The 13,014-nt window shown below is 44.9% G+C and overlaps 1 protein-coding gene across 10 annotated transcripts in view; it reads left to right on the plus strand.

Annotated features, from left to right (window-relative positions):
- MAP4K3 (mitogen-activated protein kinase kinase kinase kinase 3) overlaps positions 1 to 13,014 on the plus strand; it is a 91,506-nt gene that overhangs the window by 6,313 nt on the left and 72,179 nt on the right. For all 10 annotated transcript variants that reach the window (XM_060248532.1, XM_060248471.1, XM_060248480.1 and 7 more), the window contains exon 2: positions 10,617 to 10,674. In XM_060248532.1, coding sequence (XP_060104515.1) covers positions 10,617 to 10,674 — 58 coding nt within the window. The remainder of the gene's footprint in view (positions 1 to 10,616; positions 10,675 to 13,014) is intronic.

Raw genomic sequence — 13,014 nt, forward strand, 5'->3', positions numbered from 1 at the left:
CTTTGAAGTGGGGCAATTGACTGTAGAGTTATTTCCCCTGTTCCCAGACCATAAAAATACATTCCATACTACCATTCCAAATTATATTTCACTCTATTATACATTGCATTACAATCTACTAATGTGTTATTCCAAATAATAAAATAAAGAGGACATATTGCCCTTCTGAAGGATTGGTGAGTGTACAGATGTAAAGGCTGAATTAGGTCAGCATATGTAGTAAGAAACCAATATTCCTGCTTCCTGGGGATTCCAATGTTCTGAGTGCTGTAATGACTTGCAACTCAGCAATTTCCCTTTCTAGTCTGTTCCTGAAACTACTTTGAGGTCACCCACAATATCCTGGAAGATTCCTCAGTCTTATTATTCTTGGTGTCAGATTTGTGTCCTTTTATCCTTTGGCATAGGGTTTGATTTGTTTGCCCTATGTAGAGAACCAAAGGGCATTGTTGGCATTTAATGGCATATGCAGTGTTAGAAGATGAGCATGTGAATAAGTCTGAGATGGTGTAGTTGATGTTGTTAGGTCCAGTGATTGCACTGTTTCGATGTTGTGGCAGCAAAGTTGACATCTGGATTTATTGCAATCTCTGGTACCAGTGTCCATGTTCAAATTGGATGCTGTGGGTAAGGAGTCATTTGAGATTGGGGGGCTGTCTTTGCTCATGAAAAAGTTAGCCCCCCAGTACTTGTGAAAGAGAACTGTCATTATCCAGTAGAAGTAAGTCACTGATGATGCATTGAATTGAGTTGAGAGCTGTATGTGACCATTAGTGTGTTCTTTTATTGTCTCTTTGGGGTCTGTCTTGCAACAAGTTTTCTCTGGATACCTTTCTGGTTTTGTTAATCTGTTTCTTGACTTCATCAAGTAGATGAAGTGAAGGTTTGCTGTAGATCTCTTAGGTGAGAATCTCTGTAGGATGGAGCAGATAAGGCAGTACCATAGAGCCGGACTGTATACAGAAAATCATTTGATATGTTTAGGATGGTAGCTGGAGGTATGTAGATATGTTTGTTGGTCAGTAGGTTTCCGGTATAAGGTGGTGTCTCTGCATCCATGTAATTTCTTCCATAGACTGGTTTATTGTCAGGTTGATAGTGGGGTGAAAGTCCAGGGCTTCTTTACCATGTGTCCAGACAATAAAAATGTTATCAGTGCATTGCAGGTATAAGAGATGTATGAGTGGGTAGGAGTTTAGAAAGCATTGCTCCAAGTCAGCCATAAAGATGTTAGTACGCTGTGGGACCATGTGGATGCCCATGACTGTACCACTGATCTAAAGAAACAAGTTGTGGCCAGATTGCTATTGCTGTTGATTACCTGGATTTCAGTAAACCTTTTGACAGTTTTGATGTTCTGAGGAGTAAAGTAAAGGACTGTGGACTGGACTCTATGATACTTAGGTGGATAGAGAACTGGTTGGAAAACCACACTCAAAGAGTAGTTATCAAGGGCATTCCATCTGAACGGAGGGAGGTGATCAGTGGGGTGCCACAGGACTCTGTTCTGAGCCCAGTACTTTTCAGTATTTTTTTATAAATGATCTGGATGAAAGTGTGTAGGGGCTACTCTTTAAATTTGCAGATGACTCCAAATTGGGAGGAGCAGCACACACACACCAGAAAATATAGAATTCAGTGAGATCTGGACACACTGGAAAAGCTGGTGGATGTGAACAAGATTCAGTTTAACAAAGATAAGTGCTGAATTCTACATCTGGGTAACAAAATGAGTAACATGCATACTGGATGGGGTAGCAGTGTGTGTGAACAAGATCTTGGATCATTAGTTAAATATGAGCTGCCAGTGTGATGCAGCAACAAAAAAGGCTAATGCAGTCTTGGGTGTATCAGCAGAGGCATAACATCCAAGCCACAAGATGGCATAGTCCCACTGTACACAGCTTTAGTCAGGCTGCACCTGCAATATTGTATGCACTTCTGGAGGCCTCACATTAAAAAAAGATGTGGGCAGAATGAAGCGGGTGCAGAGGAGAGTGACAAGGATTATCAAGGACCTGGAGACCAGGCCCTCTGTGGAAAGGCCGAGGGACTTGGGAATGTTCAGACTTGAGAAGAGGGAGTTGGGGGTGGGGGCATAATTGCTCTCTCTTAAGTATTTGAAGAGCTGTCACTTTTCATATTGGTTAGATCCAAGTGGGCAGCCGTGTTGGTCTGAAGCAGTTGAACAAAGCAGGAGTCAAGTTCACCTTTAAGACCAACCAATTTTTATTTAGAACATTAGCTTTCGTGTGCTTGTAAGCACACTTCATCAGATGAGGAATCCAGCACAGTGAGCAAAGCCATACATAGATGGTAGGCAGTGGCCCAGAATGCAACATAGTACAGATTTAAGAACCAATGACAGTGAAGTAAAATTATCTGGTAGGCAGTGGTTTAGAATGTAAAATGGTACAATGACAGAATAGTAAAATTAACACAGAGTGTTGGACTGGATGGGCCGTTGGCCTGATCCAACATGGCTTCTCTTATGTTCTTATTAACAAATTGAGCAAACCTTTGATCTGAGTAGCATGAGCATGCAAAAGCAACAAAACAGCAGTATGCAAGTAAAATTAACAAACTGAGCAAACCTTTGATCTGAGCAGCATGAGCATGTGAAAACAGTAGTATGTCAAAATGTGAGACTGTCTGTCAATGACAATGGTAGATGGGTTCAATATATGTATTGGGATAAGCATCCACAATATATGTAATGTATACATCCACAGTATTCCAATGTGTTTCTCTTTTAGAATTGTGTATAAGTATAATTATTTGTATTGACATACTCAAAATAGGGATATTGGCTATATATCTCATTACATATGCTTTACCCATTTTCACTATATTTTATTGTATTCCTTTTTCCTATGGCAAACTAGAATTATGTTTACATGTTAAAAAGTAAATTAGGTGGACAAGAACATCACTATCCAATGTATTTCTCTTTTATCTGTATTGACACACTCAAACAGGGACTTTGGTTGCTTATCCCATTACATATATTGAACCCATCTCCCATTGTCTACCAGTTATGTATGGCTCTGCTCAATTATGTATGGCTTTGCTCACTGTGCTGGATTCCTCGTCTGATGAAGTGTGCTTAAGAGCACCCGAAAGCTTACGTTCTAAATAAAAATTGGTTGGTCTTAAAAACTTGACTCCTGCTTTGTTTTCCTATTGGTAGCAGAGGAGAGAACTTGCAATAATGCGTTTAAATTAAAGGCAGGAAGATATTGGTTGGATATTAGGAAATACTTTTTTATTGTTGGTAGCTGAAGAGAGGACTTGCAATCATGGGTTTAAATTAAGGGCAGGACGATACTGGTTGGATATTAGGAAATACTTTTTTACAGTCGGAGTTGTTCAACAGTGGAATCAGCTACTAAGGGAGCTGGTGAGCTCCCCCTTATTGACAGTCTTCAAGTGGCAGCTGGACAAACACGTATTGGGATGCTCTAGGCATTGAGCAGTGGGTTGGATTAGATAGCCTGTATGGTCCCTTCTCCTTCAGTGGGGGAAAGTCATCCAGAAGTGGTTAGGTGACGCCTCCGCTCGCTCGATAGGGCTATGCAAATTTCTTTTGTTATGTTTGGCTCCTATCAGAGAGCTCCAGCTGACCTCTCCAGTTCTGTATAGCCCTGTACTGGATAGGTCGCTTGAGCTCCTGCTCTGAGCTTTAAAAAAAAAGCGAGCACGTGGTGCTGTTTACAGGCAGAGCCTTGAGAAGAGATTTTTGCAGCAAAAGCATGAGCAATCAGGGAATGCCGGCTGCAGAGACTATTTCCACACCGTCCAAGAAGACCGGCAGGAAGAGGCCCCCTCTGTCGTTTGAGGCTTCGGGCAGAGGAGTGGAGGGGCCGACATGGGAGTCAGAGGAAGTAGCAGTGCCAGACCCATTAACCCTTGAGGTTTCAGAAGGGGGGAACGAGTAAGACTGCAGCTAGCGATGTAACAGCCATCAGGGAGGCTGAGAAGAAGCCCCTGGCAAACATCAGCAGCGGTGACAGGGAGGTTGAGCAGTTCAAGTCTGCAGGCTCCTGCTCCCCTCTGCGCCTGAAGAAATTGACTAAAGTCGGCCAGCAGGGCAGCCAGCGGGAAGGAAGCAACTAGACACTACGGGAAGCAAAAAGGACTGGCGAGCCCACGTGGTGAGCCCGTTCCAGCCTCTGGGGGAGGGCCTGATGGAAGAGTGCCAGAACTGGCCTTGGGGCCAGTCTTAGGTCCTTGGGCAGGTTCGGAGATGCCTGGGAGTTGGGGGCAGGCTAGCCAACACCTCCTAGGGCCTCCACAGCCACTTCAGCCCTTACAGCAGCAAGGAGCAACATGCTACAACATGGCGCCTGGCCCCTTCTTGCCCCTGAAGTTTCAGCCAGCCCCGTCCCCCCCCCCCCGGTTTTGGCCTATGATGGGGTCCCCTTGGCCCCTTCCTTCCCCATGGGCACCCAGCTTTGGAACACAAGGGGGGGTGACCAGCACAGCAGAGGATCACCCAGCTTCAGTGCAGAGGGGAAGGTCAGCATCCAAGGGCCACAGGGGTCGCAGAGACCATGCTTCTCCCAATTCCTCTTCAGGATCAAAGTCCCCCCACCCCCCTCTTAGAGATCCAGAGGCCCTGCCAGACCTGCACAACCAGAAGCATCAGAGGCCTCAGGGGAGAAAGAGGCTGGGGGAGAGTGGCTTGCACCTTTAAGTAGTAGCAATTATCTCAATAGCTTGCAGCAGAGACCCCCCCCCCCATCTGGATCAGACAGAGGAGATGTTGCATCCTTGATTACTTCTCTGGGAGAAGGAGGATCAGAGAGGGAGGATGGTGAATGGTCAGGGGAAGAATCTGAATCTCAGACCTCCTCATCTAGACTGTTTCAAATGGAACACTTCCAGCGATTTCTGAGTAAGGTGATTTCCACACTGAACTACCAGATGCAGGAAACAGAGAAGCCTATATCCTCAGTTTCAGCTCAACTGGACACAAGGGGCTTCAAGAAACCAGTCAGGGTACAGATCATTTCTCCCTTCCCAGACTTCTTTGACGATATCATGAAGGCAGAGTGGGCCGTCCCTGGAGGCGGGAACTCTTTGTTACCAATGGCCAAGAAACTCTGTATGTTACCAGCAGACACAATGAAGGACCTAAAGGTGGTGGATGCCCCAGTGGTAGCTCTACATTCTGGAGCTGTTCTACCGAAGAATGGGGAAAATGCTCTGAAGGATACTACAGACAGAAAGAATGAGACAGCTCTCAAAAAAGCTCATGAGGCAATGTCACTAGCCCTGTGTTCTGCAGCAGTACTCTCAAATTTCACTAGAGCCATTGTCATTTGGGCAGACAATCTTCTCCAGAACCCAGATGTCTCACCACTGGAGCTAAGGAGGGCCCTTTTAAAAATAAAGAGAGCAGCTGAGTTTGCTACGATTGCATCGCAAGACAACGTTCAGTTCTGTGCCAGGGCACAGGCAGCAGGCATAATAATTCGTCGCAATATCTGGCTAAAATATTGGAAAGTGGACATGCTCTCCAAGAGCAATCTATCTACAGAGAAGTACTCAGGCAGACTTCTTTTTGGCAAATCAAACCTGGATAAGGTTCTGGTAGAGACAAAGGAAAAGAAAAAGGCCATGCCTTCATCATCTTTCCGTAAGGACAAGGACTACAAAAGCTGACCTGCACAGTCCTTTTGGAGCTTTCACTATTCAAGTCAAGGTCGAGACAGCAAAGACTACAGAGTATTTAGACCATTCAGGTACAGAGCCAGAAACAACTCAAGACAACCCGCATCCTTCAGGAATGACAAGGGTGCCGCAACCAAGAAGCAGACCGCATGACTATCAGATTGGAGGCTCGCTCCAGGGATTTGCAGAGGCTTGGAGCAACACCACCCCAGACCAGGGGTATTGTCCATCATTCATCAAGGCTACAAAATAGAGTTCAACGCTACCCCACCTTACAGCTTCACACACTCCCCAGCACCAAAATTAAAAGGCAGACGACTACTGCTACAACACGCCATCCAGCACCTATGGGACATAGGAGCAATAGAGGAAGTTCCAGAGAAACAATAATACACAGGGGTCTACTCCATCCTATTTGTCGTTCCAAATAAATCAGGGTACTGGAGAGCGGTGTTGAACCTGAGAGGCCTCAACAAGTGGGTGCAAAAATGGAAGTTCAGAATGGAGTCCCTGCAACATATTCTACAAGTGCTGCAGCAAGGGGGCTTCCTTGCATCCATGAACCACAAAGGAGGCTTATCTACATATTTCCATACACCCGGAATCCAGATGTTTCCTCCGCTTTTATTTCCAAGGGCAGCATTTCCAATACAAAGCCTTGCCCTTTGACCTTTCTTCAGCACCCATGGTCTTGACCAAGGTAATGCTGGCATTGGTAGCACATCTTCGCCTGGAGGACATTCATACTTACCTGTATCTGGACCATATTTTTCTACAGGCAAGGGACCACACAATAGCTATGCATCACACAGGGAGGACAGCTGCCCTCCTGCGCATGCATTGGTTCCTCATCAACGAGGACAAGAGCAACATGATACCAACGAGAGACCTAGTGCATCTTGGGCCCAGGATGTGTGCATCCCAAGCCACTGTGTTTCTACCAGAGGACAAACAACAAAAGGTCCACAACCTGGTGACAGGCATCAGGTCTCAGAGGCAAGCCGACTTAATGCATCTGGCGGCGGTCTGGGGGCTGATGATCTCCTGCATAGACATAGTAACATGGGCACGTTTTCATGCCAGAGCCTTACAGTGAATGCTTCTTCCCTACCAGAAAGGCATTGCAGATGGAACCACAGATGGATTGTGGTGACAGACAACCTCAAGAGGGAGCTGAAATGGTGGACAATGTCAGTGAACCTGAGCAAAGGGACCAGCTTCCTCCAGCCACAACAGATGGTGGTCACAACAGATGCCAGCAAGCGAGGCTGGGAAGCGCACTGCGGGCATCAGATAGCACAAGGAAAATGGCCAGAGACAGAAACGAAGCACAGCATCAACTGGTTGGAGCTGCGGGCAGTCAGACTGGCACTGGTAGCCTTCAGCCACTTGCTGAAGGACCGCCATGTTCTTGTGCACACAGACAACATGACAACGAAGGCCCACATAAACCAGCAAGGGGGCACCAGATCAAGGTCCCTCTTGCTGGTGTATGTGGGCCTTCGTTGTCATGTTGTCTGTGTGCACCAGATCAAGGGGGCACCAGATCAAGGTCCCTCTTTCAGGAAGCATGAGCTCTGCTCCTATGGGCAGAAGAGAATGTCACAAGCATAAGAGTGGAGCACCTCAAGGGCCAGGCCAACTGCCAGGCCAACTGGCTGAGCAAGGAGGACCTGGACCCAGGAGAGTGGGCCTTGAACAGAGAAGTCTTCACCCAGATAGTGAACAGATTCGGACTTCCTGTAATGGATCTTCTAGCAACCTCAAGAAACTGTCAAGTGGACCAATTCCTTTCCAGATTCAAAGAGCCAGCTGCAGAAGGGATGGGTGCGTTGATGCACCCATGGCCCAAAGGACTCCTGTATGCCTTCCCACCGCCAGCCCTGCTAGGCCGGATTCTGAACAGTATCAGGGGGGAGCAGGCAGAAGTACTGCTTGTGGCCCCCTACTGGCCAAGGAGACCATGGTTCTCTGACCTGGTACAGATGGCGACCTCAGAACCATGGAGACTGCCACTCAGACTGGATTTATTACACCAAGGTCCTTTGCTAAACCCAGACCCAGAATGGTTACAGCTGACGGTATGGAGGTTGAGAGGTCAGGGTTAGAGACCCAGGGGTTCCCCATGGAGGTGGTCGAAATCATGGTTCAGGCCAGGTGACCAGCAACTAGATGGATTTACAACCATACGTGGACAACTTTTACCAAGTAGGCATACAAAAACAACCGGGACTCATTGCAAGCATCTTACAAGGAGGTGGCGCTCTTTCTCTTTGATGGCTGGAAGTGTGGCCTTCAGCCTAACACACTCAAGTGCCAGGTGGCGGCACTGCAGGCCTGTTTGGGCCAGGGGAAGCTCAAGGGCCTGTCCAAAAATAAGCTTGTGAAGAGGTTCCTCTTGGGAACTAGACAGATGGCGTCACCAGTCCATCACAGGTTTCCCACATGGAGTCTCCCAAAAGTCCTCAGGGCTCTAGCAGCACCCCCATTTGAGCCTCTAAGGAAAGTAGAGCTGTGCTACCTATCATGGAAAGTGGCCTTCCTAGTGGCCATAACGTCAGCTTGAAGAGTCTCCGAAATTGTGGCCCTGTCTACTAGGGCCGGTTTGGTGTAGTGGTTAAGTGTGCAGACTCTTATCTGGGAGAACCGGGTTTGATTCCCCACTCCTCCACTTGCACTTACTGGAATGGCCTTGGGTCAACCATAGCTCTGGCAGAGGTTGTCCTTGAAAGGGCAGCTGCTGTGAGAGCCCTCTCCAGCCCCACCCACCTCACAGGGTGTCTGTTGTGGGGGAGGAAGGTAGAGGAGATTGTGAGCCGCTCTGAGACTCTTCGGAGTGGAGGGCGGGATATAAATCCAAAATCTTCTTCTTCTTCTTCTACTAGGAAGGAACTGTGCATATTCCAAAAAAGACTCAGTGACACTGAGGACAGACCCCTCGTTTCTCCCGAAGGTAAACTCATATTTTCACCTTAACCAACTAGTCATCCTTCCATCTTTCTGTCCTAATCCAACACATCCAAAAGAGAAGTCATGGCACAAACTTGATGTGCGCCGGGCCTTGCATATATACCTGAACAGGACTCAGTCATTCCTGCAGACAGACTCTCTATTTGTCTCACATTGTACACAGAATCAAGGGGGAAAGGCCTCTAAGGCTACCGTGGCATACTGGATCAAACAATTCAAGTTTCAAGTTTATTTCAATTTATATCCTGCCCTTTCCACCAAAGTGGCTCAATGCATTGCCAAGGCATATGAGGTTCAGGGATTACCCCTACCAGGATCGATCACAGCACATTCCACCAGGTCTGCAGCAACCACTGCAGCATTTGCCACAAGGGCATAACAGAGATCTGCAGAGCTGCTACCTGGACCTCCTTCTCAATCTTTGTGAGACACTACAGAATAGACCAAGTGGCTTCTGCAGAAGCTGCTTTTGGCAGAAAGGTCTTACAGCAAGTTTTGGAACCATGAGTACCCTCCCCCCCCCCCAAAAAAAAAGGAATGGAAAGGCAAAATGGAATGGAATGGAAAGGAATGGAAAAAGAAAAACCCACCCCAGAAACCAGCTTAGGTACTGCTAACCACTCCTAGATGACTTCCCCCCCACTGAAGGAGAATGGAGCATTGGCTCTTATCTGAAGGATCCTTCTCTTCAGAGGGGGCGAAGTCATCCACATCCCTCCCTCAAATAAATCTACAGACAAGTTACAAGTCAACAAGACAAAACAAAGAGGGGAGAGAGAAAGAAAAAGAGGCAATAGCAAGTTGGACAAGAGAAGAACACAGAGAACCGAGACACTTGGTATGGACACTGCACAGAGCAGAGCTTGGACATAACTGGAGAGGTCAGCCGGGTCTCTCCGATAGGAGCCACACATAAGAAAAGAAATTTGCATAGCCCTATCAAGCAAGCAGAGGCATGACCTAACCACTTCTGGATGACTTCGCCCCCACTGAAGAGAAGGATCCTTCAGGTAAGAGCCAATGCTCTGTTGCAACTCTGTCTTTCTATGATTTAATGCAATCTGAAGTCGTTCTGAATAAGAACAAAATGGCACTGTTTGTGACAAAGTCAGCTGTGGTGTTGTCAGAAATCATATTCCTTATGGCTTGTAATCCATCTTGGTGTAGGATGTTCCACATCCCATGTGGTGTTGTGAACATAACTAGGAGTGCTGATTGCATAGGGTCCTAGAGCAGAGTCCTTATAACCAGAGAACCCATGGTGATGGTGCCTTTGCCTGAGACAATGGGGCGTCCTAGGTTGCTGGGTTTGTGTATTTTGAGTAGAGGATGTAAGGTACCTGTTCGAGGTTCCTGTGGTGCATCTGAAAGGATTTGTTCCTGAATGTGCCTGCATAATTCCTTTAAAATCTTGTTTAGTTCTTTTTTGTATTACTGTATGTGATCTGAGTCCAGACAATTTTCCATCAATAGAATGAACTTTTGTTCCTTCACCTTTCCACTGCAGCCCACTGACTTCTATGAAATGCTGCTCTTGGAAGGCACAAGACCTTGAGAAAGGGGACGGGGGTTGCCATAAGAAGGGGAAATTGGATCCAGCCTTGTATGAATAATTATGGGAAAGTAAGATACCAAGTTATGTTAATACTTGTAGCCATGCTTTTCTCCCAAAGGTCCTGGTTAGCTAATTATATTACTTTATTTTTTATCACATGCAAATAATCCTGTATGGTCAATTCTTTCCTGTATTTATGAATAGGAGTGACATTCTGAGAGTTATTTTAAATTCTGCTCTTTTACCTGCCTAGACCTTGTAGATGGCTTATTTTGAAGTAGTCTTCTGATCCAAGCATTTCTTTATGGTATTTTTACTTATTTTTCTTTTAGAAGGACTTAAGGCAAATCGTTTAAACACTTAATAGCAATGACTTGTTTTTCTGGATCTAAAAATAATGTACTTTTTTTAATAGGCTCGGAATGTTAACACAAGTGAACTGGCAGCGATTAAAGTAATAAAATTAGAACCAGGTAAGCATTCCCTTTTTCTTCTTTTGAATTGTCCAGTACATTTACCAATCCACATTCTTACTTTGTTGTACTTATTAATTTTTTTAAAAATAGAGAGAATTACAGGCACTCAAATAACATTCTTTGTGATTCATTTTCCTGAATAATTTTTAAGAGTACTCAGTTAACATCTTAGTATAAGATATGAAGACTAAATGGAGAGTGTGAGAAGGAAGGGCTTACAGCTTGGAAAATCAAGATGAAAATAGCAGGGATTCTTCAAGAGTGTTTTGTATCTGCTGAATGTTACGAAGTGCTTATGTTTACATTCTGAAACTCAAAGAGATTATTTCCTGTGAAGGAATAAAAATTGCAATGTTAAATGGACAGTATTTTAACAGATTTAGGTTTTTATACTTTGCGTGGACTACACAGTTAGATTAGCATAATGGTAATTGTTCTGTTATAGCATGCTACCATTGTTTTTCTTACATTAATGCCAATGATAGATTTGAGCCACATAACTAGCAAAGCTGAACAGATACAGCAGGTCATCCCATCCAACAGCTGTATCAAGTCTGTCAATTGGATGGATTCATCCAGTGGCAATGCCTCAACTAATTCTAGTTCCAACACTGGGTGCCAAAACAGCAAAGGCCCTGTTGTGTATGATCTTCAGTTCCACCTGAGTTAGTAGAATATGTCTTACCATCACTGCTTCTTCAGTATTTAAATGACCAAAATGTGATGCTGGTTTATTCCTGTTCTGCACTTCCTTAACCACTTGAAAGTGCAGAATTCTGCATTTCAAGCTTTTTGTTAAAGCTAAAAAGAATCTGAGCAAAAATAGTGAAAAAAGCAGTGCTAGCTGTTAGCAATTTCTTTTCCTTGTCTGCTCTCTTGGCTTGCTATAAGGTTACATTATAATGAAATAATGTGTGATCTATTTAAGAATATGATCTAAGTCATAGGTAACACTTAGGCCATTTTTCAAGGACCTTTATAAGTCAGAGAGCACCTACAGACCTGCACTGAAGCGGAAATAGCAAAGGAATAAACTTCCTTTTATGCAGTAGCCTTTGCCAAGGCAAACATTCAGGGAGGCTGCAGTCAAGGAGTCCAAAGCTAAACATTGTTTCTTTAAAATTTCTGTTCATTCAAAAGATTTATTCTACAGACAACACAATTCTCTAAAGTTATACAGCAGAAAAACAAGAAAATTAGCCTAACTATCTAACACATTTCCAAGACCTGTGTTAGACAGCACAAACCTTAAATCCAAGTCAAAGGTGACCACTGCTGCATTCTCTAAGTTGCTTTCTCTTGCAATATAAGCATATCAGAGTCCAGGCTTTCAATCCATCAGAATCCAAGCAAGTTCCTTTCTCTAGGCCCTTAGCTCAATTATATTCTTTTGACCAAGCACTGTCAGGTGATGATAACACCCAACCAGAACTATAGTTCCTTGCTGGAACTATGTAGAAAATTACCTCACCACTCCTGACCTCCTCCCTCCCATCCTGTGGGCTGCAGGTTCTCATGAGAAGCTAATTACCATGTTCCAGCTCTGTTCTTGAAGATGATAAGGACTGTGTAGGCCAGAAGACCAATTAGTAACACATGCAGGGTGGAACAGCCTAATACCATTCACATTGACCCTTGAGGGAGGAAGCCAGGTGTGCTTTGCCTCACAGCTGTGTATTTTGTATTTACATTATAAACTGTGGTGTTGCTAACATAGATTAGTGCATGTTTCAGAGCCTTGCTTTTTAAAATTCTTTTATTCCTTTTGACTGTGGAGAAAAACCTGAAAAGTGTGTGGTCAGTGATTATGTAATTAGCAGATGTGTGCAGGGGTTCTAACACATCTAACAGCAGATGTGTGCAGGGGTTCCACAGGTGTGACATATCCAAGTTCACCATAGTGATTATTTCCTCACACCTTTTCCTACCAGCACTAACCTCTAGTCTAACCTCTGCCAGAAAATCTATATCCTTTAAAAATCTGAATCCTGAGAACAAAAGGAGTTGTGTAAGTAGCAGTCCTCCCGAGGAAGGAAATATATACATTGCTTTGTACAAAATGACAGCTAAAATGACAGTCCCATGTTGGGCCCATCTTTCTTTCAATGTAAAATTGGGGGCAGGGGGGCATGGTCTGTAGTGTTCCCCCAGCTGTGGCAGCCAGTGATGTGTGTGTAGGAGTATACCGATGTCATAAAAGCATCATGTCTGTCTTAAGGGCAGAGGCAAGGAAACTTTTAGAGGCAGCAGTTCTAAGTGGCATCCCCATATACAAATAGGCAAACATTTTAGTACAGCGTAGCACAACTTCATGGAAAACATCACAACAATAATTTT

The sequence above is a fragment of the Heteronotia binoei genome, chromosome 1, assembly GCF_032191835.1.
Source record: "Heteronotia binoei isolate CCM8104 ecotype False Entrance Well chromosome 1, APGP_CSIRO_Hbin_v1, whole genome shotgun sequence".
Classification (NCBI taxonomy): Eukaryota; Metazoa; Chordata; class Lepidosauria; order Squamata; family Gekkonidae; genus Heteronotia; species Heteronotia binoei.